General features: G+C 39.9%; 1 protein-coding gene across 2 annotated transcripts in view; it reads right to left on the reverse strand.

Moving 5' to 3' along the window:
• Positions 1 to 7,332: 7,332 nt before the first annotated feature.
• Positions 7,333 to 22,831, reverse strand: part of CSE1L (CSE1 chromosome segregation 1-like (yeast)) — a 60,593-nt gene continuing 45,094 nt past the window's right edge. Inside the window, exons 14-25 of one of the 2 annotated variants that reach the window (XM_006839199.1) lie at positions 20,446 to 20,507; positions 17,297 to 17,433; positions 15,488 to 15,591; positions 14,178 to 14,275; positions 12,844 to 12,994; positions 12,508 to 12,716; positions 12,021 to 12,118; positions 11,844 to 11,929; positions 11,041 to 11,122; positions 9,408 to 9,554; positions 8,337 to 8,568; positions 7,333 to 7,616 (exon numbers count right to left, since the gene is read on the reverse strand). In XM_006839199.1, coding sequence (XP_006839262.1) covers positions 7,527 to 7,616; positions 8,337 to 8,568; positions 9,408 to 9,554; positions 11,041 to 11,122; positions 11,844 to 11,929; positions 12,021 to 12,118; positions 12,508 to 12,716; positions 12,844 to 12,994; positions 14,178 to 14,275; positions 15,488 to 15,591; positions 17,297 to 17,433; positions 20,446 to 20,507 — 1,496 coding nt within the window. In that variant the 3' untranslated portion in view covers positions 7,333 to 7,526. The remainder of the gene's footprint in view (positions 7,617 to 8,336; positions 8,569 to 9,407; positions 9,555 to 11,040; positions 11,123 to 11,843; positions 11,930 to 12,020; positions 12,119 to 12,507; positions 12,717 to 12,843; positions 12,995 to 14,177; positions 14,276 to 15,487; positions 15,592 to 17,296; positions 17,434 to 20,445; positions 20,508 to 22,831) is intronic. The other variant, XM_006839200.1, reaches the window with a different exon arrangement.

A 22,831-nucleotide genomic window follows, 5' to 3' on the forward strand; every position in this document is an offset into this window, starting at 1 on the left:
GATCCATCGGACATCAGCAATGATATCTCTCGTTCCACGGCCTCTTCTGAATCCAGCTTGAACCTCTGGAAGTTGTCTGTCAATGTATGATTGTAGCCGATTCTGTATTACCTTTAGCAAAACTTTACTGGTTTGAGATATCAAAGAGATTGTCCGATGATTTCCGCATTCTGTTGGGTCACCTCTCTTTGGAATGGGCACAAATATGGATCTATTCCAATCAGTCGGCCAGATTGTTGTCTTCCAAATTTCTTGGCAGAGATGAGTGCCTCACTTTCTTGAAAGATTTCAGTTTTTATTCCATCAATTCCTGGTGCCTTTTTCTTTGCCACTTCTTTCAATGCACTTTGGAGTTTCTCTCTGAGTATCACTGGCTCTTGTTCATATGGTATCTCTTGAAATGGTTGAACATTAACTCATGAGGGATATTGGTCTATAATTTTCTTTCTTAGTGACATCCTTCCCTGGTTTTGGTATGAGGGGTATGCTTACTTCATAAAATGTATTAGGAAGTTTTCCATCCTCCTCTATCTTCTGGAATAATTTGAGTAGAATTGGTGACAGCTCTTCCCTGAGTGTTTGGTAGAACTCACCAGTGAAGCCATCTGGGCCTGGACTTCTTTTGGTTGGGAGTTTTTTGATGACCTGATCAATTTCTTCTTTTGTTATGTGTCTGTTCAGGTTTTCTACTTCACTGTGATTAAGTTTAGGCGGTCGTGTTTATCTAAAAATATACAACTCCTGATAGTATTCTGTATCCTTTTGATTTCCTTTGGTTCCGTTGTGACATTACCCATGTGGTTTCTAATGCATGTTATTTGTGTCTTCTCCCTCTTCTCTTTTTGTTAGGTTTGCCAATGGCCTGTTGATTTTTGTTAATTCTTTCAAAGAACCAGCTTATTGACCTGTTGACTGTTTGTATAGTTTCTATCTCATTTATTTCTGCTCTAATCTTTATTATTTCTTGTATTTTGGTGGCTGTAGGTTCCCTCTGTTGGTCTGTTTCTAATTGTTGTAGATGATGTGTTAATTGATTTTGGCTCTTTCTTCTTTTTGGATGTGTGTGTTTATTGCAATAAATTGTCCTCTCAGCACCACTTTCTCCTTGTCCCAAAGATTTTGGTATGTTGTGTTTTCATTCTCATTTATTTTTAGGAACTTTGTGAATTCACGTTTAATTTCTTCTACTTCCCAGTCGCTTTTCAGCAGGGTGTTATTAAATTTCCATGTATTTGACTTGATTTCCAAGGTCTTCCTATTGTTGATTTCTAATTTGATAGCATTGTGTTCTGAGAAGATGCTCTGTAGTATTTTGATATTTGTAAATTTATGGAGATTTGTTTTGTGGCCTAAACCATGGTCTATTCTGGGGGGTGTTCCATGTGCACTGGAAAAGAATGTGTATTGTGCAGTTGTTGGGTTGAATGCTCTGTACACAATCAGTTGGCTGATTGTATTGTTTAGTTCTTCTGTGTACTGGCTTGGGGTCTTTAAAGAGAAGTATACTCACGTTTAGACAAACCATTTCCCTTCCAGGCCCATTTCCTTAGTTGTAAATTGGAGCAATGGACCTCTAATGAGGTGAAGATAAGCAAGTAAACCGCTTATCCAAGAGTACAGCCTCGAGTCTTTACACAGATAACATGCACATGACGCCAATAGCAGCAAACCCTACACCTTTTGTTTTCTGCATGTGTATAAATGTGCAGGTTCTTTGTGAAACACTGGTAAATAGCCGGTTGTTTTTTGCTCAGACACAGCTAAAAGCTGGTTGCTCCTGGTTTCTTTGGGTGGGTTAAGGAGGGAAAGATGTGCCCATCACCTGAAGACACGGAGTCTTCCTTATCCTTAGGTCCTTACCATCCATCAATCGTATTGAAACTATTCGCTTTCAGGGCCACCCAAGAAAAAGCAGGGAGATGGGTTTTTGGGTGTTGCTGTTAGGAGTGACTGCACTGTAGAAGTGGATGACTCCCAGGTGAGAGGAGGCCCCAGCAGAGGTCACAGGAGCCATTGCACTCCAGGTGGGGCCTAGATGAGAACTTGTGTGTCTTTATCAGAGTGAAGGGTTGTTATCCTTGGAATAAATGGGAGTTATTTCCAATCACAGTGCTGCCAAGTGTGGAATGAGGGGTTGGATGCTCCACTGGGTCACCTAGTTTCCAAACAAAGAACTTTCTAGCAAGAATAGGGTGGTTGCACAAATATTCAGCTGTTAGGAAATGAAACAAAAGATCATATCCAAGAGGCTGGATTAAAGGCTGACCCCCGCTTTTACCAAGCTCTCTTACGAAGAGGGACAGCTACTAGCAAAAAGGCAAAACCACAAAATAATACTCATACTTTTAAAACTTGTGACACAGTAAAAATTAGAACTGTTAGCCCAGTTCTAATTTTTGCTGTATCAGTGAGCACAGTGCTTATTAGACCAACGGGCCCTGGAACTAGGTTGTCTGGCTTGAGTTCTACATCCCCCTGCCCTCCAGCCACGAGACCTGGTTAAGTTCCCGCACCTCCCAGGAACACAGGACTGCAGAACTATTAGCTGCTCAAGTCCAAAGACACATTTCTCAGACCTGGAGACTGGGCCTCTGGTATTTAGGCTGGAGTATGTCAGTTGTTATTGTTGTAAGTGCTGACAAACTGCATGCAACTCATTGTGACCCTATGTAGGAATTCCAAGAATTTGAACTGTCAACCTTGTAATTAGCAGTCCAGTGCTTATCCTGCAGTGCCAGTTCATGGAAAAGTGGAATGAAAAGAGAACGGAATCTTTCCACAAACTTTTTGAAGTCCCCTCACGTACTGGGAAAACAAAATGGACTTTGTTCCAACTATAAAGGAGGATGGTGTGGCTCGATGGGGGAGGTAAGAGGAAAAGTGGTGGGAACAGCCCTGGTGGGGTGGAAGCTCAGAGAAGAGCCACTCTGCCGACAGAAGCAAGCTCTGTGAAAAGAACATCCTGGGCAAGAGAGAGATGCCATGTGCCACCTAAAATGACAAATCTGCAGTGCTTATCAGTATGGGGAAGAATAATGGCTCCTACTCATGAAAAAAGGTACTCAAACTTCAGCAAAAAAAAAACTGCAAAAGAAAAGTCAGCACACACACGAACAAACACTGTGAAAACTGCACAAACAAAAGAAAACAAAATAGATGACTGGGACATAACTAAAATTAAAAATTTACATTCATCCAAAGAGGCAAAAGGAAGCCCACAGAATGGGAAAAATATGTTTTGGAATGGGAAAAATATGTTTTGGAATGATGTTATCAGAAAGGGACTAATTTCTGAAATACATAGGAAACAACAACACCTCTGTAAGAAAAAGGGCAAATAACCCAATTAAAATATGGGCACAGAATATGAACAGACCCTTCACCAAGGAGGCGCTCCAGGCAGCCAACAAACATAAGAAGAAATGTTCACAATCATTAGCCATTAAGAGATGCAAATCAAAACAATGAGGTATCTCACAACAGAATTTCAAAAAAGTAAAGGACAATAAATGCTGGCGAGGATGTGAAGAGACTGGGACCCTCCTACATTGCTGATGGGATTGCAAAATGATCCAGCCACTCTGGAAAACAGTATGGTGCTTCCTCAGAAAGTTGGAAATAGAAATACCTTATGATCCAGCAATTCCTCTACTTATATCCACAAGACATATTGAGACAGAACACGAGTAGATATATGCACATCAATGTTTTTTGTTGTTCTTATGTGCTGTGCAGTCGGTTCCGACCCATAGCGACCCCGTACAGGGTCTCCGAGGCTGTAAATCTTTACGGGAGCAGAATGCCTCATCTTTCTCCCGCAGAACAGCTGGTAGTTTCGAACTCCTGACCTTGCGGCTCGCAGCCCAATTTGTAACCACTACGCTACCAGAGCTCATTTACAGCAGCACTATTCACAAAAGCAAAATGATGTAGACAGTCTAAGTGCCCATCAACAAAGGAATGAATAAACAAAACTTTGGTACATCTACACAATGGAATATTATGGTACCTTGAATTAGTAAGGCAGCTGTAAGCCACCAAATAACATGGATGAACCCTGAGGACATTATGCTGAAGTACTGCGTAAGACCATTATTATAAACACTTAAGAAAAAATACCAAAACTAAAAGAAAAAAGTCAGTGTCCAAGTACTTATCACAAACCTAAACGTGCCATGCCTCTGAGAAACTAATGCTGCTGCATGAGAAAAATCCAATGCATGTGACCTTGACCCTATGACCATTCTCTTTGGAATGCTGCGGAAGTCAAGACACTGGCCCTGGGGACAGAAGAGTAACTTCTGCATACCTCCTGGCCCACACCAAGCACTGTTCATGTCATCCTGTCCACTGCCAGAGTCAAAGGTGACATGCCCCTGCAGTGGATCAAGGGAGACAGACCTGACCAGTGTAGAGTGGCAAGTCAGTCATAGGTAGTGCCTATCATCCGGAGATCTGGACGGAAGTGGATGGGACAAGGAAGTGTTTGTTGACTACTTCAAGATAAACAGAACTACTAAGGGACAGACTCTGTAGAGTAGCAGTCATGTGCGTCAAATCTTTCTTTATCAAGTTGTTGCTGTTGTTAAGTGCCATCGAGTCGGGTCCGACCTGTAGCGACCCTGTACACGGTTTCCGAGGGTGTAAATCTTTACGGGAGTAGAAAGCCTCATCTTTCTCCCACGGAGCGACTGGTAGTTTCGAACCGCTGACCTTAAGGTTCGCAGCCCGATTCGTAACCACTACGCTACCAGAGCTCCTTGTAGTTGTGGTAAAATCTCGATTTTGAAAGAGGATATCAGCACATAAGTAACCAGAGAGAGGAAGTGGGAAAACTTGAGTGGAGGGGACTGCAATCATTGAGATGAAACAAAGTGATCTGTTAAATGTAAAACTGATCATCTTGTCAAAATAAAGTTTTAAAAGTTATTTAAAAAAAAACCTCAAGGCAGTACTAATTAAAAGTGCTGCTTCCCAGAGTAGAAGGAAGTAGGGGTCAGGTAGAAACCTGCTGCTCTGTTATCAAACCCTAATTCCTATTAGAATCATACCATGTGCATATAATAGTTTTAAGTGCCGAACTAATTATTAATGTTTCACTAGATAAAAAATGAAACCATTTTCACACATCAATATTGTCAACAAGAAAAAGAAATAATGGCGTGTGGTGTCTAGATTGGCACCACCTTTCTATGGGGTAATCTGACCCTACAGTTTTACTTTAGGGCGCTGTGGGCTAATTCAAAGTTAAAGTTGTTTGAACTACAAGGTTGGTGGTTCAAACTCACCAGCCTCTCCTTGGAAACCCTATACAGGGTCGCTATGGGTTGGAATCGATTCAGCGGCACTTCACACCACCACAGTAGTACAAATGGGTAAGCACTCTGCTGCTAACAAAACTCCGGAGATTTGAATTCGAGTTCCTTAGGAGAAAGACTTCCATTAAAACTGCAGCCAAGGAGACCTACTGAGAGAGTTTTACTCTCATCATGTGAGTTGCTTAGTCAAGATAACAGCATCTGATAGCAACCCCACTTCAGGAAATAACCAGAAATGTAGACAAAATTTAATAGATAAGGATGTTCATCAAGTTATGTGTAAAAGATTTAGAAAATCATAAAATTCTAACATGTCTAACAATGATAATAACTACATATAATTTTAGATGATACACTGAAATGATAAAACCCTATATATAAACACTGAAAATCATGTTTTATCAAGTATTAAGCTTTGAAAACAAAAATATGAGGATTCAAAAAATTTGTGCATAACTTCATTCTACTAATTCCAGTTTCTACAAACTTTGAAACTCATGTATACAGAATGATCTCAACTTTGAAGGAAGCAAACCAGGTTTAAAGTAGCTAGAATTATTGAATAGGACACACTTAAAATCAGAAGCAGGTAATAACCGCAGGATGAACCAGTGGACCCTATAGACATTTCCCAGAGTCTAAAAATTCTCTGCAGGTACAAGACCTACCTCAGCCAGGACTATTCTCCCCCAAAAGAGCTTCCCACCTCCCATGGCTGCCACAGGCCAGGTGGTGAGAGCAGTGTTCTCCATTCTCCTACCACCAACTGAAACCAAGCAACAGCAGCTTTCCTGGTATTCATTCTACACCAGGCACTCTATTGGAAGTACTTCACCATCAAGATTGCTGTGAGCCTAAAATGAGAAAATCTGTCTGCTCGTTTTTCAGAAGAGGAGAGAAAAGCACAAAGGGCCAGTTAGTGGCAGAGCTGTAGTAATTCCAACTCCTATCTTTGTGGACTCAGCTCTTTGGGCTTCAGTGCCGAGTGACAGCCACTGAAACCTGTCAGTAAACACGACAGCAACATCAATTTCCCGTCTCTTAAAAAAAAAACAAACAAAAAACAAGAATACTGATGAGAGAGTGAAGGGCACAGTTGCTTGGCACTACACAAAGATGAGCCACTACCACTAGCCTTCATTTAGGAAGAACACAATTGAGGACTTCAGCCCCTGAGCACCTAGCATGTATGAGCATCCTCAGTGATCCTAGATAATGGATGCTGGATATTCCAAGGAGATCACAGAATTCTTCCTCCAAAGACTGCTTAAAGCAAAGTACTAATAACATGACTCAATGCTGCCAAAACTGTGTCCAACAATGGATTTGGATATACTTACGATTGCTCCTCAGAATTCTCGGGCTTCTAAAAGGCTGTTGTTTGCAAAGTTCCAAGTAACTTCTGATAGGTAAGGAAGAAAGGCATTGTAGGAAAGACCAAATATCCACACAGTTGAATGTCCCCCAAAGGCACTGCAAAGCCAGGGAGAGCCTCTCACTTTCCAGAGGAAACCACCTGCACAAAGCTCACACTGCCACATCCAAGTTCCAGTAGCTAAACCCAAACCAGGAATTAATGTTCCCTTTCCCCTTATAAAATTAAATTCTTTCAGCTGGAATTACAAATATATTACAACTTTATGATTCCTGGAGGAAGGTAAGATTTAAAGTATTCTCCATTATGAAAGCATCAGAGAGCACTGAAAACCTGGCCTTAAGATGGTCTTAAATACGTACGTACTTTACGGCTTTGTTTATTGCTGATTTAAAACTATGAAATGTGCATTGCTTGGCAAACTTTACAAGTGATTCTTACATTGCCAATGAAAGCTAAGGAAACAGACAAACATACACAGGGCAAGAGAAATACAAATGACAACAGTCTCAAAACAAAAGGGTAAATTTAGTCAAAGGCTGCACAGCCAGAGTCCGTGAAAAAAAAAACACACAAACATTCAACTCAATGAGCACTAGGTCCCTCAGTGCTGCAAACTGGAAAAATTCCCCACTTCTATTTATCATCACACAAACCACCTAATTTTCTCAAGGTTCGGCTTAAAGCAACATTTAATATCCTTTACAAGATGGATTTTGTGACAAGTTGAAAAGGTGAACGTGCTGTTATAATGCAGCTCTGCTCAGATGTCTACATCATCATCTATCTCCACAGAAACCGTCGGGCATGGTAGCCTGTTAGAAAAATGCAGTTCAGAGAAGTGTCACACTGGCTGCCTGAAGGTATCCTTGAAGATACTGAAGAGCTTCTGCGTTGAGGCTGGTGCTCACCATCGATGGGACCTGCAAGAGATCAGAAACAGGTCCTGGCTGTTGAGAGATGGATCAGTCATGCCAACATAAATCCACGTTCTGTGGAGGAGGCATCAAGTCATAAATCATTGTTACAGGGATTCCAAAACAATTCACTTATTTTAATACCTTAAAAAATGGATAGGTATAAAAAGCAGAACCATATCCAGGTTTATAGCTGCTAGTTAGGTGTGACAACAGCATTATGGTGAGTATTCGATAATTACTGGTAATTCAAACTAGGGATGTGAAGATCTATTACACTGTTGCTTCTGTATAAATGTTAAATTTTTCATAATAAAACACTGAAAATATAAATAGCAGAAAACATGAAATTCTGTACTGGCTAAATGTAACCATGCAGCCACTACTGGGTTCACTCCACGTTCCACTAGTTAATTTCTGGGTGTTTTGCAGGTAAAAAAATCAATGCCACATTGTAAGAGTGGATTCATGCTTTCTACACTAGTATGATTATTAGTTCATTCAGGTAAATAAATACATTCCTCTTTAAAGACCCTCTTTCCCCATCTTTATTTATTCCTAAAACCATACTCTTAAACTTATGTTTTACAGTACATTATGAAGGGGAAAAGAGGACCCGTCATCGTAATTACAGTAATTTAATTACACTGGCCAATAAAAAGAGGTACAAACACTGTTCTTGCCTTTTCACCAGATGCACAATTGTTTGACAAAGCAGACACTCACCCTTCCAGGACAGGCAGTAGACAACTTATGAAGTGACTGGGCCAGGTGGATTTTGGGGTTGTGCACCATTTGACCTACAGGATCATGCTCTTTCTTCCCAGCAAACGCCAACTGTGAGAAGGCTGTCTGGTAGCCTGGAGTATCTTCAATGTCAATGAAATGCTCCTCGTCAGGAGTAGTGGCATCTTCAGGTAACTCAAATAGACCAATCAGTGATTGTAATAAAGGAGTCCTGGGTGGGAAGAAATAAAACAAGTAGCAATTCCTAAAATAAAATTATATACTCAAGTCTCAAATGTAGGAAGAGACTTATGAAATGAAGAGGGGTATCAGTGCCTTCTGCTTACCCAGACACAATTCAATTCTTGCAGCCACAGCACACAGATTTTGTCTTTGGAAAACTAGTCAACCCTCATAGGTCTCAAAGGCTTCGCCTATGCGACCTGTCCTTACCTGACCCCACACCAAACCCATTATCGGGGCATCATTTCTGACTCATAGTAACCTAGAACTGCTCCATAGAGTTTCCAAGGCTGTAATCGTTACAGAAGCAGCTGGGTACATCTTTCTCCCACAGAGCAGTGGGTAGATTTGAACTGTTGATTTTGGGCCTAGCAGCCTTAACTACTGGCACGTGACCCAAACTAAGGCCAGTCAAGGAAATTCAACACTGGCCTCTGTTAGAAAAACACATAAACCTCAAGCTGCTGGACCACTTCATGGAGGAGAGGCTGCCAGAGTGGAACCAAAACAAGTGAATGAAAAGCAAGAGGTGGAAACAAGCCAGGGGAATTCTGCCATAGAGCACCAGGTCAGGCCCTCTTGGCTTGGGCAGTCCTCCTTGTAAAGAACTAGCTGGTTTGGTTGGGCTTCTCTTAGATCACTTTCAGCAGATTCTCAAAGGGGTCTAGAGGTCTGGTCCATCCATATCGCCTCCCCAAAAGGGACAAGACTGTTGTTAGTGCAGAAGCCAAGATCAGAAGCTCTCAAGAGAATACCCTTGGCTCATTTTGCCATCCTAAGGGAAAGAAGTTCTAGTGTCCCCAAATGTAAAAGGCTAGGTGTACTTACCATAGCTTAGTATACTCAGCGTCCATCAGTGGGGGACATTCTGTCAGCAATTTGGTTATGCCAACAGCACAGATCTTTTTCTCTACATTTCCAGACACCTTCTGAATTTCAGGAATAATGATTTTCTCCAAAACCATTCCAAACATTCTATTAAACCAAACCAAAATAAATCCACTCATGATTACAGTCCTACTGTATTTAGTGAAAGATGATAAAGTTTTCAATTTAAAAGCTACGAACTTTGTTCACTGTAAAGAACTGAGTCCTAGAGATGACAATACCAAACGTCTCCCTTCTAGTCAACTGTCATCTGCTTTGTTAATGAACAGTCACATTGTCACATGCCTGTGCTCAATGAAAATCCCTCTCTTTGATTGTTTATCTCTGAAAAATTAGAGAGTAGAACTAGGAGCATCAAAGCCCATCTAGTGTTAATTAGTTTGAATCATTTTGGATTGTAATCCACACAACTTTCTATGCAAATGTTCATAGTTTTATTACAAAAATTATTTCGCTAATCATTTTATGTTGTTGCAAACATCCCAGAAGTAAAACTTTCAAGATCTTATTTGTTTTAATACAAAAATTATTTGAAGTAGAAACACTGGGTACAAAAAGTACAGACATTTTAATAGCTCTGAATGTTGTTAAGTGCTGTCTTGGCTGGTGGCTGTGTACCAAGGAATTGGTTTACTCATAGCGACCCTGTCCAGGGTTTCCGAGGCTGTAAATCTTTACGGGAGTAGAAAGCCTCTCATCTTTCTTCCGTGGAACAGCTGGTAGTTTCGAACTGCTGACCTCAGCTGAGGTTAGTAGCCCTATTCGTAACCACTACGCTACCAGAGCTCTGTAAGTGCTGTCTCGTCAGTTCCAAATCATTCCAACCATTTATAGGGTTTCCAAGGAGCAGCTGGTTGGCTTGAACTGCCCACCGTGTGGTTCACAGTCCAGTGATGATCCTATAGTGCCATACCAGGAGGCCTATCAGGCCCTCACAGCAGTGCATGGGTGTCTGGCATGATGTTGCAGGCATCGTTGGACTGCTGATCGCAAAGTTGGTGTTTCAAACCTACCAGCTACTCCTTGGACCCAACATCATAGTACTTAACAACACACAGTGCATGAGACTGCACACTTCCTCACAACCCATTGTTGCTGGAAATCAAGCTCTTTGTTACTAATTTTGGGTTAATTTATTTTTTACATTAAAAAAAAAAATTTTTTTCTAACAAACACAGCTTGAGTTTTTCCTTCCAGAAGCTGTCTGGTATCATTTCTTTAACTCATTTTTTACCCCATGAATGCAAACTGACACCTAATTACATTATGTGCTAAATAACTGTCAAATGTAACATTTTTAGGTCCAATTTTTTCTCATTTCAAGTCATGCTGTTGGCCTTATCAGATGCAGACTCCTGAAAACACCATCAGTCTTAGCAGCTCTGTGAGAAGCGTACTCACAGATGCAATCAGAACTATTTCGCTAGGATTTTCCTCTTTACAACTCACCAATTAAGGACATTTTGAAGGAAAATCACAAAGATAGGATCACTGTACCAAGAGCCATAGAATCCTCTATAAAACAGATAATCGTTCCTTCCTTTTATAAAGAAAGTATTAAGAACATACTTACTTTGGTTGTATACCATCAAATATTTCCTGTAACGCTAATGCTCCATATTTGATGCAATACAAATTAATAAACACTAAGAAACCTGTTGAAAGAAGACATAAGTATTAAGGATTTATTACAAATGATTTAGGTCTTAGCATGGACAAGTATTTCTACCAAATGAAACATTCGTCATCATTACAAAAAACCACAACTACTGATTTACGCATCAGTGACTTGCCTTCTAATACAATATTATTTCAGTTGGAAAAATATTTTGATCTAAACTTATAAACCAACCTTTAAATCACCTAACACATTTGAAAATGATTCAGTATTTTGAGAACACATTTAAAAATATGTGTAACATTCACAACTGATCAGAGGATTATCTATAATCGAAAAATCGGTTGTAGATAGAATGTGTCCCTAAAAAGACAGGAAGTCCTAACCCTGTAACTTATGAATGTGACAATTTTGAAAGTGTTATAAGTGAAGTCACTGAGGTAGGTCCCTTCTCAGTGGTGGGTTTCTAAAACAGAAAACAAACCCCCACCTTGCCCCCCACAAAGTTGGGGGGCGGGGGAAGGAGGGCACACAATATATAAGGATGGCTTAACAAGCCAAGGAACAAAAGAATGCTCTAAGGAAGACAGAGCCCAGAGCTTCCCCTTTAGCTCAGACAGCAGAGCTTTGCAGACAGTGAGAAAACAAAATTTCTCTTCCTCACAGCCACTGACTCCATTATTTTCCTATAGCAAGCAGCCCAAGGTTTTAATCCTTTTCCTTCATTTCAATAGGATCACGCAGATGACTTTACTTACTCTTGATAAACTTTGTTGTTTTGGAATTCTGAAGTCTTTGGAATAGCAGAATAAATATTTGCTTCCTGTATTGGTCAACTGACTCACTAAAGAATAAAAATACAACAATATAAATATAGCATTTCCCTGAGTACTACAGAAAAACTTAAATGCATAGTGAAGGTAATTTGTACTCACGGAGGCATGTGCTCTATTATACTGTTTAGAAGATAAAAACCTTGGTGGTCATTTGCTTTTGATGCAATCAGCTTCTGGAAGACACCTAATAACCCAGGCTGTAACAAATTAGATAACATTGAAAAAAAAAAAAGTTAAGACATTTTAAAAAAGAATTAGCCTTTTCTCTTTAGTTCTTCCTAAAGAACTAAAATCTTCCTAAAGAACTTACCCTTCCTGAAATCAATCCATTTGCCTCTTCTTTAGAAAGCCACCACTGAGGTAACCCTAAAGGTCCCTAATCCTAACAAAACCACACAAACACGTTCAAACCAACCACTTCACTCTTCAGTAAAATTATTTTAAGAATTTTAAAAATATCTGTTGAACTTGCAAAAGTTTCAATGGTTTCTTATTTTTTATAAAGAAAAAATAACTTGATTCCTGCCATCTTTAGCTTTTCAAAGCTACCTTAGAACAGGACGACGTCCAAATGAACAGGACTCACAATTTTGTCGGCTGCAGCACTTGCTATGGTGTTTGAGCCACGCTCTAGGAAGGCCTGGAGAAGTCTGACCAGTGCAGGGATGTTCCCTGTTCTTTCCCAAAGCACCGGCTGAAGGAGGTGAGGAAATAAGGCCATGTAGGATGATGGGATGTCATTTTTATGTGTTTCCAGAAGCAATGACATCACTTGAAAGACATAGGGAATAAATTCTGTTGATGAAAATAAATAAGCTGTTAGCTTCAAGGTGAATGCTCTCATAAAAATCCCACACAAGCTATTTTATAGCTACTTTAATAATTTCATTCCATTCAAGAAAAGAACTTTTATAAAGCTCACCTTGTACATCATTTTGTAAAATTTCAGTGAACACCAAAAACAAAGCCTCCTCAAAATTGACAACAGCAGCAGGGTTAGCTTTACAAGTTATTCTTATGGATAAACATATTGCTTCGAACATGTAGTGATTAAAGTGAGGTTTGCTTGGATTCTGAAATTCAATAGTAAAACAAAAACTATTTATTCTGTAGTCCATGTGACTATACTAAACAAAACATCTTTATGAAACATTTAAAGGATAAGCATTCATTTTTTAAATCAACATCCAAACACAGGTATACTAGAAATACTGTATATATGCTAAACTTTATAATCTTAAAATTCAAGAAATGCAAAATAATTGCTAGTATTAGCTTGCTTTTAACAGGCTAAAGTCCAGAGTCCTACCAAATCACGCTAACGTTCAGTTGTTGAGTGAACAGTGTGCACTCTCTGGAGTCATCACGGCCGGAAGCCTGTTCACTGGCTCTGCAACTATCGCTGAGGGACAATCGGCCTGTGTCAGCAGCTATGAGTCAAGCTCACCCATGCCGGTCATTTCTAAATGTCTTCTTTTATGCAGAAAACCGTATTTCTGTCTAACATAATCCTTCTTGGGTGACTACCATATAAAACTGATAAAGTCAAAAGATGAGTGTATGTTTTTCCCTGGTGGTTAGGATCACCGAATCCTAACCGCGGCCCAGGTTCAGTTCATAGTCAGGGAAGTATCTTTTGGACTACTGGTGTGGCACTGTAGCATCCGTGCTGGACAGTGAGCCATAAGGTCGGCTCTTCAAATCCACTAACTACAGAGACGTTGTGAGTCAGACTAGACTCAACGGCACTAACGAGACAGCATTTACTAGGCAATGTGTGTGTGTATGTGTGTAGTTGTGTATGCATTCTCCTTCTCCCTCATTCCCCCAGGTCCCAGATTAGTGGACAATCCATGCCCAGAATTCAGATAAAAACTCACCACTCGGTTCTTCAATGTCCCTCTAAATCCTTTTATGAATTCATCTCTCCACAGAGTAATTAGGAGTAACTACCTTAAAGGGAATTGTCAGCCTCCATATTCTTATTTCTAAAACTTAAGGTCCAAAGAGTCTCTTATAGGTTCTTTTAGTTCAGTCTCCTTTCCTCCATTTAACACAGTGTCAGACTGCCTGAACTTTCTCACTTTTCTACAATGAACATGTCTCCAATCTTAATACCATCTCCAGTTCTGGAAAGGCTTACTAACAGGCTAGTAAGAATTTATGGGCTTTTCTCCAAACTCTGCAATGGAGTCCTGAGGTCAAACAATTTGGAATAGAAATTTAAAAAATTGTACTTTCAAAAACTGCTGTTACCTTACTAACAGCTAACAGCTTCTGGGTTAGCTGAGTGATGATCGTTGGGATGTAGGGGATTATGGCTTCCTGAAGGAGGGAGAAACTCCTCATGATAGCTGCAACACAGAGAACAGCAAAACATAGGCCAAACTTCAGAATAAAACAGTAAGAAGCATCCCTTTAAATTCATCAAAATTTAAGCAGGATATAGCTTAAATATATAGCTGTTTACATTTTTTAATTGTATTTTCCATCCTTTTAAAATTAGAATGGGGCTGGTAACAAAATTTAGCAGGGAAATATTCCTAGTATTTCCAGAAGGCCTAAGGCGTGACGAATTAAGAAAGGGTCAAGAAAAAATAATTCAGTGACCAAAGAATCAAGAACTAGTGGGCTGATATTTATTTTGGGAATGGGGGTTAGACACTGCAGGAGAGACAACAGTCAAGGGCCACATAGAACTGCCTTGGGCCCTGTTTGCTTAGAAAGCGGTGCAGGCAGTGTTGACCCCAAGCCTCAAGGAAACACGCCTTCAGTGTACAGGACACTGTAAGTAAAGGCCACCGCCCACCTTCTCCCGAAAGAGTCTGGAAAATCCAAAAATCCATTATCAAGTCATCAAGGACTCAAATGACAAAAGATATTGCTCATTCATAGATGTTTAAAAACATTTGCTTCAAAGACAAATGCATCAATAAGCTATAATTATAGATTACCTCTTTTACAAACAGAGCAAATGGTTGCTAAACAGAATACCTACTACATGTCTGGCAAAGGGATTACTGTCTCCAAAACTCTGGGTGTGAGTTCCTCTACTTGAGCCAAAGACACACTCGCCTTCCAGCTAGCTTAGACATTACTTCCTAGAGAAAGCCATTCCCTTGTCTGAGGTTAAGAGACTTAGGAGGTGAGTCAGGTGTCCCTGCTCTGGGCTGCCAAGGAGTCCTTTTGTATGTACACATGCAATGCTATTTGTTGAGAAGCTAAGCAACCCCAGTGCTTTCGCACACTCTAGGAATAGAATACTGAAGCCCACAGACCAGTTACCTGCCCTCTCAGAAACGGACCCAACAGTAAATACACACCACTGTTGGGGGGAAAAAGCTTGCTGCTTTTTTATAAGACAAGTTCTAGATCAAGTTAAGGAAATAATTTCCTGAAAACACAATATAAATAATACTTTTCATTAAAACATATGGAAGGATGTCAAATTCTTGGCTGTATCTGCTTTAAAAACTATGTAACCTAAAATGTAACTCAGAGTGTTTACCTTTGAAATCTGAGATTAGATACTTCATTACAAGCTGTACCCCAGGGGATTGGCCTACCTTTCATAATATATTCATTTTCTGAAGAGCCAGGAAGTGTGAGAGCTTTGAAAAGGTTTGTTAGCAGAATCTCAACAAACGGTGCAATTTCTGCAGCTGTAAAGCTATAGATGAAAAAACAGCTTTCAGTCACTACCATCTCTTGAGCTAGTCACTGTGGAATACCCTTGGCAACTAAATGACACTTCTCAACATAAAACCAAACTATCTCCCAACACTCAGAGTTGGCAGAGAGCTTGGGGAAATGCCGTTTTCTATCTGCTCCTACTCACTACCATTGACCTGACTCACAGCAACCCTACAGGAGAGCCCGAATGCTCTCTAGGGCTTTGAGGCGAGGCTTTCACAGAAGCTCACTGCCACATCTTTTTCCTGCAGAGCAGCCAGCTGCTGGCTTCAAATCACCAACCTTTCACAGTTAACATCCCAAAACTTACACCACTGTCCCACCAAGGCTTTTTACCTGCTCATTCTAAGTTCATAAAGAAGGCATATATATGGGGCCCTACACAACTAAACAAACTAAAATCCAGGAAAGTCAAACATAATTGGTTCACTTCTATCACTGCAGTAACAAGTCTCTCGGGGACATAATATCAATCTGCTCTAAAGGTAGAGAACATGTAGGTTTTCTCCATCAATTATGGGCCTTGGCTCACTTCAAAAAATGTCCTCTTAACCCTTACATGACCAAGAATGTCGTACTTTTGGTTCTTGATGGAACAAAGAACCTAGAACTATTATCCATTCTTTACCCAAAGCTAGAGAGTTTCAATAAATAACACTGCTGCAGAATGGCCTGAGAGATAAGCAGACCATCCCTTCCTCTACAGCAGAAGTGGGGAATATTTTTGTCTTCCAAAATTTATAACAACATTCATGGGCCACACAAAACTTAAAATTAGCCTGCTGTATTTGGTAAACCGTGGTGCTGCGGGATCAGCAATGAACTGCAAAACTCAAAGGTTGGTGGTTCAAACCCACCAGCTGCTCCTTGTCAACCCTGTACAGGGTTGCTATGAGTCGGAACCGACTTGATGGCACTTCCCAACAACGTGATGGCTGGAACTGAGGTTGCCATGGCAGGGTCCAACCAAATGACTTCATGGGCATTATACAACATGCAGGCTGGGCATTCCCCACTCTTCCTCTACATTTTATCCTTGGATCAGGCTTTTAGAGAATGACTTTCACTCAGCTCTGACTATGTCAGCACTGAGAGTTAGCACTAAAGAGCTGTGTGAAAACGGCTGCGTGTTATTGTGGAACAGTGCTGACTGCTCAGGGTTCCCTCACTGCACACCCAATTCTGAGATGTGTTCTCTATAACATTTTGATTTGAAATCTCATGAACATTCCAAATATTTAATTCAATAAGTTTCCTTTGGGCGCTGTAGGATCAGCAATGGACCACAAAGTCTGTCTGAACCACTAAGCTGGAGGTTCAAATTCACCAGCCACTCCTTGGAAACCCTATATAGGGTCTCTATGAGTCGGAACCAACTACAATTAAATTCCACACACTTTTTACAGCTACTTTTTATATCCTTTGACATAATACATGTTGTTCATTAACCTTACCTCCAGTAACCTCCAATTTCCTCATGTAATTAAATTTATTCTATCATAATGATCTATTTTGGTAAGCTGTCTGAAATCCTTTTGTGAAATGAGACTGAGTATAACTGCAAAAAAAGTACAAATTTCTTTTCCTAACTACTAATAAAGTTACGTAAACTTTTGACACAGTATATATAGAACCTCCACCCAGAGCTAAGAAATGTATCAATTACTAAAAGCAATACTTACAGAGCGGCGTTGTTAGGGCCTCGCATAGTGAAGAGCCGTTCCAGAGCATGAGCTGCGTACGTGTGAACAACCACACTTTCAGCTTGAAGATGATTTATCAAAAGAGGGATAGAGACCAAAATATGCTCTTTTGGTACCTAGAAAATAAAAACAATAAACATATTCTGTTAAAAAATGGTTTTTAAACTAAAAGGCAATTGAAGCAGAAAGCATTTGCTACTTTAAAAAAAGTTTTATTTTAAATCTGTTATAATGGGAGATGATAGTGTTAAGAAACTGAAACGTCGACACTCTGCATGGTATCATTTTTAACAATTCTTAGTTTGAGACAACCTGAACAAAACGATGACAGTAAACTTACAGACAAGCAAACACACAATAAAATAGTATTATAACGGAAAAGTACACTAACATTACACAATCCTAAAAGCTTTTCAATCTCAGATATTTCTTAGACAAGTCAGCCTCTTTATGCCTCATTTTCTAATTGAAAAAACAAAGGGGCAGAAAGAATGATCAATTGTTGTTGAATCAGTTCCAAATCACAGCCACCCTGTAAAGGGGTTCCCAAGGAGCGATGGTTGGGTTTGAACTGGACCTTGCTGTTAGCAGTCCAGTGCTGATCCTACAGCGCCCAACCAGGACTCCAATTGTCATTAAAAAAAGCCTCTAACTATCTAGAACATACACTACTTAGTCTTGAAAATAGAACAGCTTGTCACTGTTACTAGTATAGTTAACCTTGCCAAATGCTGCCAAACCGACATCAAAATTCTAATTTTGAAATTGAAGAAAATAAAGAAGTATCCACAGGAATTAAACCACAGCATGGTTTTATAAGAGACTATTACACAGTTGTTTTTAAAAAACAAAAAAAACCTATAGTTACATGTACTAAGCTCAGTAATTCTAAAAAAGAAACACTCAAAACATATAAAACACACCAGTTGTCAGTTCTGACTTAGGGTGGTGACCCATGTGTTACAGAGTGGAATGGGATGCCATACTTAGAGAACTTATAGAACTCTGCTTAGTATTCATGAATATATAAAAATATGTATTGTTGTTAAGAGCCATTTTGCGACCTTGTATAGGGTTTCCAAGGAATCCAGTGCTGTCCCTCCTGTGTCATAGCAGGACTCCATAGAAACACATAGTAACATATAAACACATACATGGGCATAAACCTCCCTCACTTGATTACAGACTATACCCCTATAGAGGAAGAGTAAAAGTGCCTAGGATGGCACTCTGGTATCTCTACGTTTAAGCCATGAAGGCATGGAGCTAAGATATGACAAAAATGGCATGTCATAAACATGCAGAGATTTACTGTAGTATATTCTTTATTCCTCCTTGTGCCAAAAATATTTTACAAGTCGGATGCACTGTTGTGGTGAAAAAAGGGGTTACAGAAATATGATTTGCATATATTTTTTTAATCTCACTAAAATTAAAGTATAAGAAGTAAAAGAAAAAACGTTTTCTAAAAATTAAGAAAAAAAACCAAAATGTAAAACAACCATGAGATAGAAAAGCAGGCAGAAGAACATGGAAAATTTAACGAAAAAAATTCAAGTATCTCAAAAAAATTAAATACTCAAAATAAGGAAACTACATACTGCAACTACAGTGAGTTGTCATTTCTGGATTTGTGCAATTCCAACATAATATATTGGGAAAGAAGTCGGTCGATTTTTAAAGAAAAGCACCATACAACATCCCTAACCCTACAATGTTACTTCTAGAACAGGATCCCAAAGGTGAAAAGGCCTAAGCACAGTGAGACATGCACAATGGCTAGTCAGGCCCCTCCTACTTAAAACAGAACATGGTCAGTCCATCTTGGTAATGCTGTGGAGCTATGAAAAAAAAAGAGGGCAACTTTGTACATACCACCGGGTCCTGGTGGGGTATTATAAGACAAAGACAGTTGTTTTCTGTTGTTGTTGTTAGGTGCCATCGAGTCGGTACTGACTCATAGTGACCCTATGCACAACAGAATGAAACACTGCCCGGGGTCCTGGGCTAACCTCCTAATTGTTCCACACTTGAGCCAACTGATGCTGCCACTTGGCCAATCCATCTCGCTGGGGGTGTTCCTCTTTTTCTCCGACTCTCCACCTTATCAAACATGATATCCTTCTCTAGCGAATGGTCCCTCCTGACAACATGTCCAAAGCATGAGAGACGAAGTTTGGCCATCCTGACCTCCAAGGAGCACTCTGGCCACACTTCTTCCAACACAGATTTATTTGTCCTTTTCGCAGTCCATGGTACTTTCTATGTTCTCCTACAACACCATAACTCAATTCTTCTATGATGTTCTTTATTCTCTGTCCAGCTTTTGCATGCATATGAGGTTATTGAAAATACTATGGCTTGGATCAGGTGCACCTTAGACCTCAAGCTGACCTCTTTGCTCTTCCTTTACAAAGGTCTCGTGCAGCAGATTGGGCTAGACAATATATCTGTGTGGGAATAGACAGCTTCACCTGTCCCCTTATCGTCTTCCTGTTGTAGCTATTGTTAAGTGCCATTAAGTTGTTTCTGACTCATGGTGACCCTGTACCAGGTTTATGAGAAGCAGCTGGTATATTTGAACTGCCAATTCTGCGGTTACAAATCGACCTTATGGTCCAGTGCATTATCTCACATCACCATACACCAGTAGACAGAGGTGAAGGTTGCACAACATAATTGGCTGGCTGGTTGGTTGGTTATGTGCTGTGGAGGCGGTTGCGACTCATAGTGACCTTGTACAGGGTTTCCGAGGCTAGCAACATAATAAAGACTCTAAAAACCACTGAAATGTGTATTTTAAAATAGTGCATTTTGTTGTGTGAAGTACATCTCAATTACACAGAATGCTATTTTAAAAATTGATGAGGCCAAGTTTCTTCTTTGTCTGAACTCATTGATCATGAATATCACTAAAAGTAATAAGCAATCAGATACTATGCATGTTCTGATAAATGACACAGAAAGGATATGACTGGCTCCTCTCAAGAATCCAAATCTAATAAAGTCTCCAGATCGACAAGGTTATTAAATGTTGATGTCAATTGATTCCACAGAATGGAAGAAAAGGTGGCACACAATAAAACTTAGGTAACAAGTAGCATATAAACAAATGAAAAGCTACTTACTTGGTTTCTAAAAATCATAATATATTTGATGCCATCAGCTTTAAGCACAGGAAATTCATTCACTATGAAAAGAATAAAAAGTCATAGGTAAATGCTACTAATCCAACTGCTATTGTCCAACTCGTGATAATATAATCAGATTAAAAAAATATTTTGAAAACCAAAATGACACAGAATTAAGAGTCTACTGAATTATACAATGTTCCAAAAAGCAGCTTCCAACTCTCCACCCTTACTTACCTTATGTTTCATTACAAATGACTTATTGTTTTGTGGCTAAGTGCCATCAAGTCAGTTACTACTGATACCGCTTCTATTATAGAGGCGAGGCTGGTGGGTTTGAACCACTGACCTTGCAGTTAGCAGTCCAGTGCATATGCTACAGTGATATACCAGGACTTCTATATGACTTATATAATTAAGTGAAAATAATTTGGCCCATGTTCCAATTCCCAGACTGTAGCTATTCAGAATTCAGAGCCTATTAATCTGGCAGAATTTACCCTCTGTGATCCCACTGTTGTTCATTGTCACTCAGCACTTCTGTAGAATCTGTCCCATAAGGTTTCCGAGGCTTTCATCTTTATGGGAGGAGACCCTCACACCGCGGAGCACTTAACCATACCACTGGGGTGTTTTTAAAATTACACTAGTGGTAGAATATGAATTGCACACATTATAACATTTTCTCTCATTTTGGTGGTTGTGGCTGTGTGTCACTGAGTTGGCTGTAAATCCTTAGGGGAACAGAAAACCTCATTTCTTCCCTGGTAGATTCAAACTTGCTGACCTTTCAACTAGCAGCTCTACTTGTAACCTACTATGACACCAGTATTCAAAATTTTCCATACGTCAAATGGAATTACAAGTTAACAGCGGGCTCTCCGAGCAGCAACATGGAGGTTGCCAAGAATAAACACTTTACAAAAGGTGGCACAAAGGGAGCCAAGAAGAAAGGGCTGATCCATTTCCTAAGACAGACTGGCATGATGCAAGGGCACCAGCTCGGTTCAAGATAACAAGTATTAGGAAAGCACCAGTCACAACGACTCGTGGACCCAAAACTACATCCGATGGGCTCAAGGCTCATGCTTTGGGACTGAGCCTTGATTGGCAGAATGATGACGTTGTGTCTAGTAAATTCAAGCCAATTGCTGAGGATGTTCAAGGCAAAAACTGCTGGATAAACTTCCATGCCATGGATCTGACCCGTGACATGTACTCTCTAATAAAAAACGGCAGGACATAACTGCAGCTCATGTTGATGTCAGTACTACTGTTGAGGTATGTTTCTTGTGTTCTGTGTTGGTTTTACTAAAATGTGCAACAACTAGATTCGGAAGGCATCTCATGCTCAGTGCCAACTGATCCACCAAATCCAAAAGAAAATGATAAAAATCATGACCAGAGAAGTACAGAAACAAGTGGCCAATAAATTGATTTCAGGCAGCATTGGGGAAAGACAGAGAAAAGACTTTCCTGTCAGATGACCCTCTCCAGGATGTGTTCATTAGAAAAGTAAGAATGTAGATGGCACCCTGAGCTGTGAAAACTCATGGAGCTTCATGGTGAAGACAGCAGTTCTGGAAGCTACTGGAGAAGACACAAGTGCTAAAGCTGAAAGAACTAGAATCCAGTTCATGAAACTTTTATTTCTACTATACTCATTCCGTTATGCCAAGAAATTTCAAAGACAACTACCTTGCTGATTGACTGGAAAAAAGCCATATTTGTGCCCATTCCAAAGAAAGGGGACCCAACAGAATGAAGAAATCATCAGGCAGAATCTCTGATATCCCATGAAACCAAAGTTTTATTAAAGGTAATTACGGAAACGGTAATACGGAACTTCCAGAGGTTCAAGCCAGATTCAGAAGAAGCCATGAACGAGGGTTATCATTGCTGATGGATCTTGGCTGAAAACTGAGAATACCAGAAAGATGTTTACCTGTGCTTTATTGACTACGCAAAGGCTTTCGATTGGGTGAATCATGACAAGTTAGAGACAATACTGCGAAGTATGAATATTCCTGAACATTTAATTGTGCTCATGAGGAATCTATACAAAGACCAAGAGGCATTTGTTTGAACAGAACATGGGAACACTGAATGGTTTAAAATTTAAAAAGGTGTACGACAGGGTTGTATTCTTTCACCGTACCTATTTCCACTTTTATGCTGAGCAAATAATCCGTGAAGATGGGTTATATGAAGAAAAGCGTGGCATCAGGATTGGAGGAAGACTCATTAACAATCTGTGTTATGCAGATAATACCATCTTGCTTGCTAAAAGTGAAGAGGACTTAAAATATTTTCTGATGAAGATCGTTTGGTATGTATAAGACCACAGCATGCATCTCAATGTAAAGAAAACAAAAATCCTCAC

The sequence above is a fragment of the Chrysochloris asiatica genome, unplaced genomic scaffold (assembly GCF_000296735.1).
Source record: "Chrysochloris asiatica unplaced genomic scaffold, ChrAsi1.0 scaffold00023, whole genome shotgun sequence".
Classification (NCBI taxonomy): Eukaryota; Metazoa; Chordata; class Mammalia; order Afrosoricida; family Chrysochloridae; genus Chrysochloris; species Chrysochloris asiatica.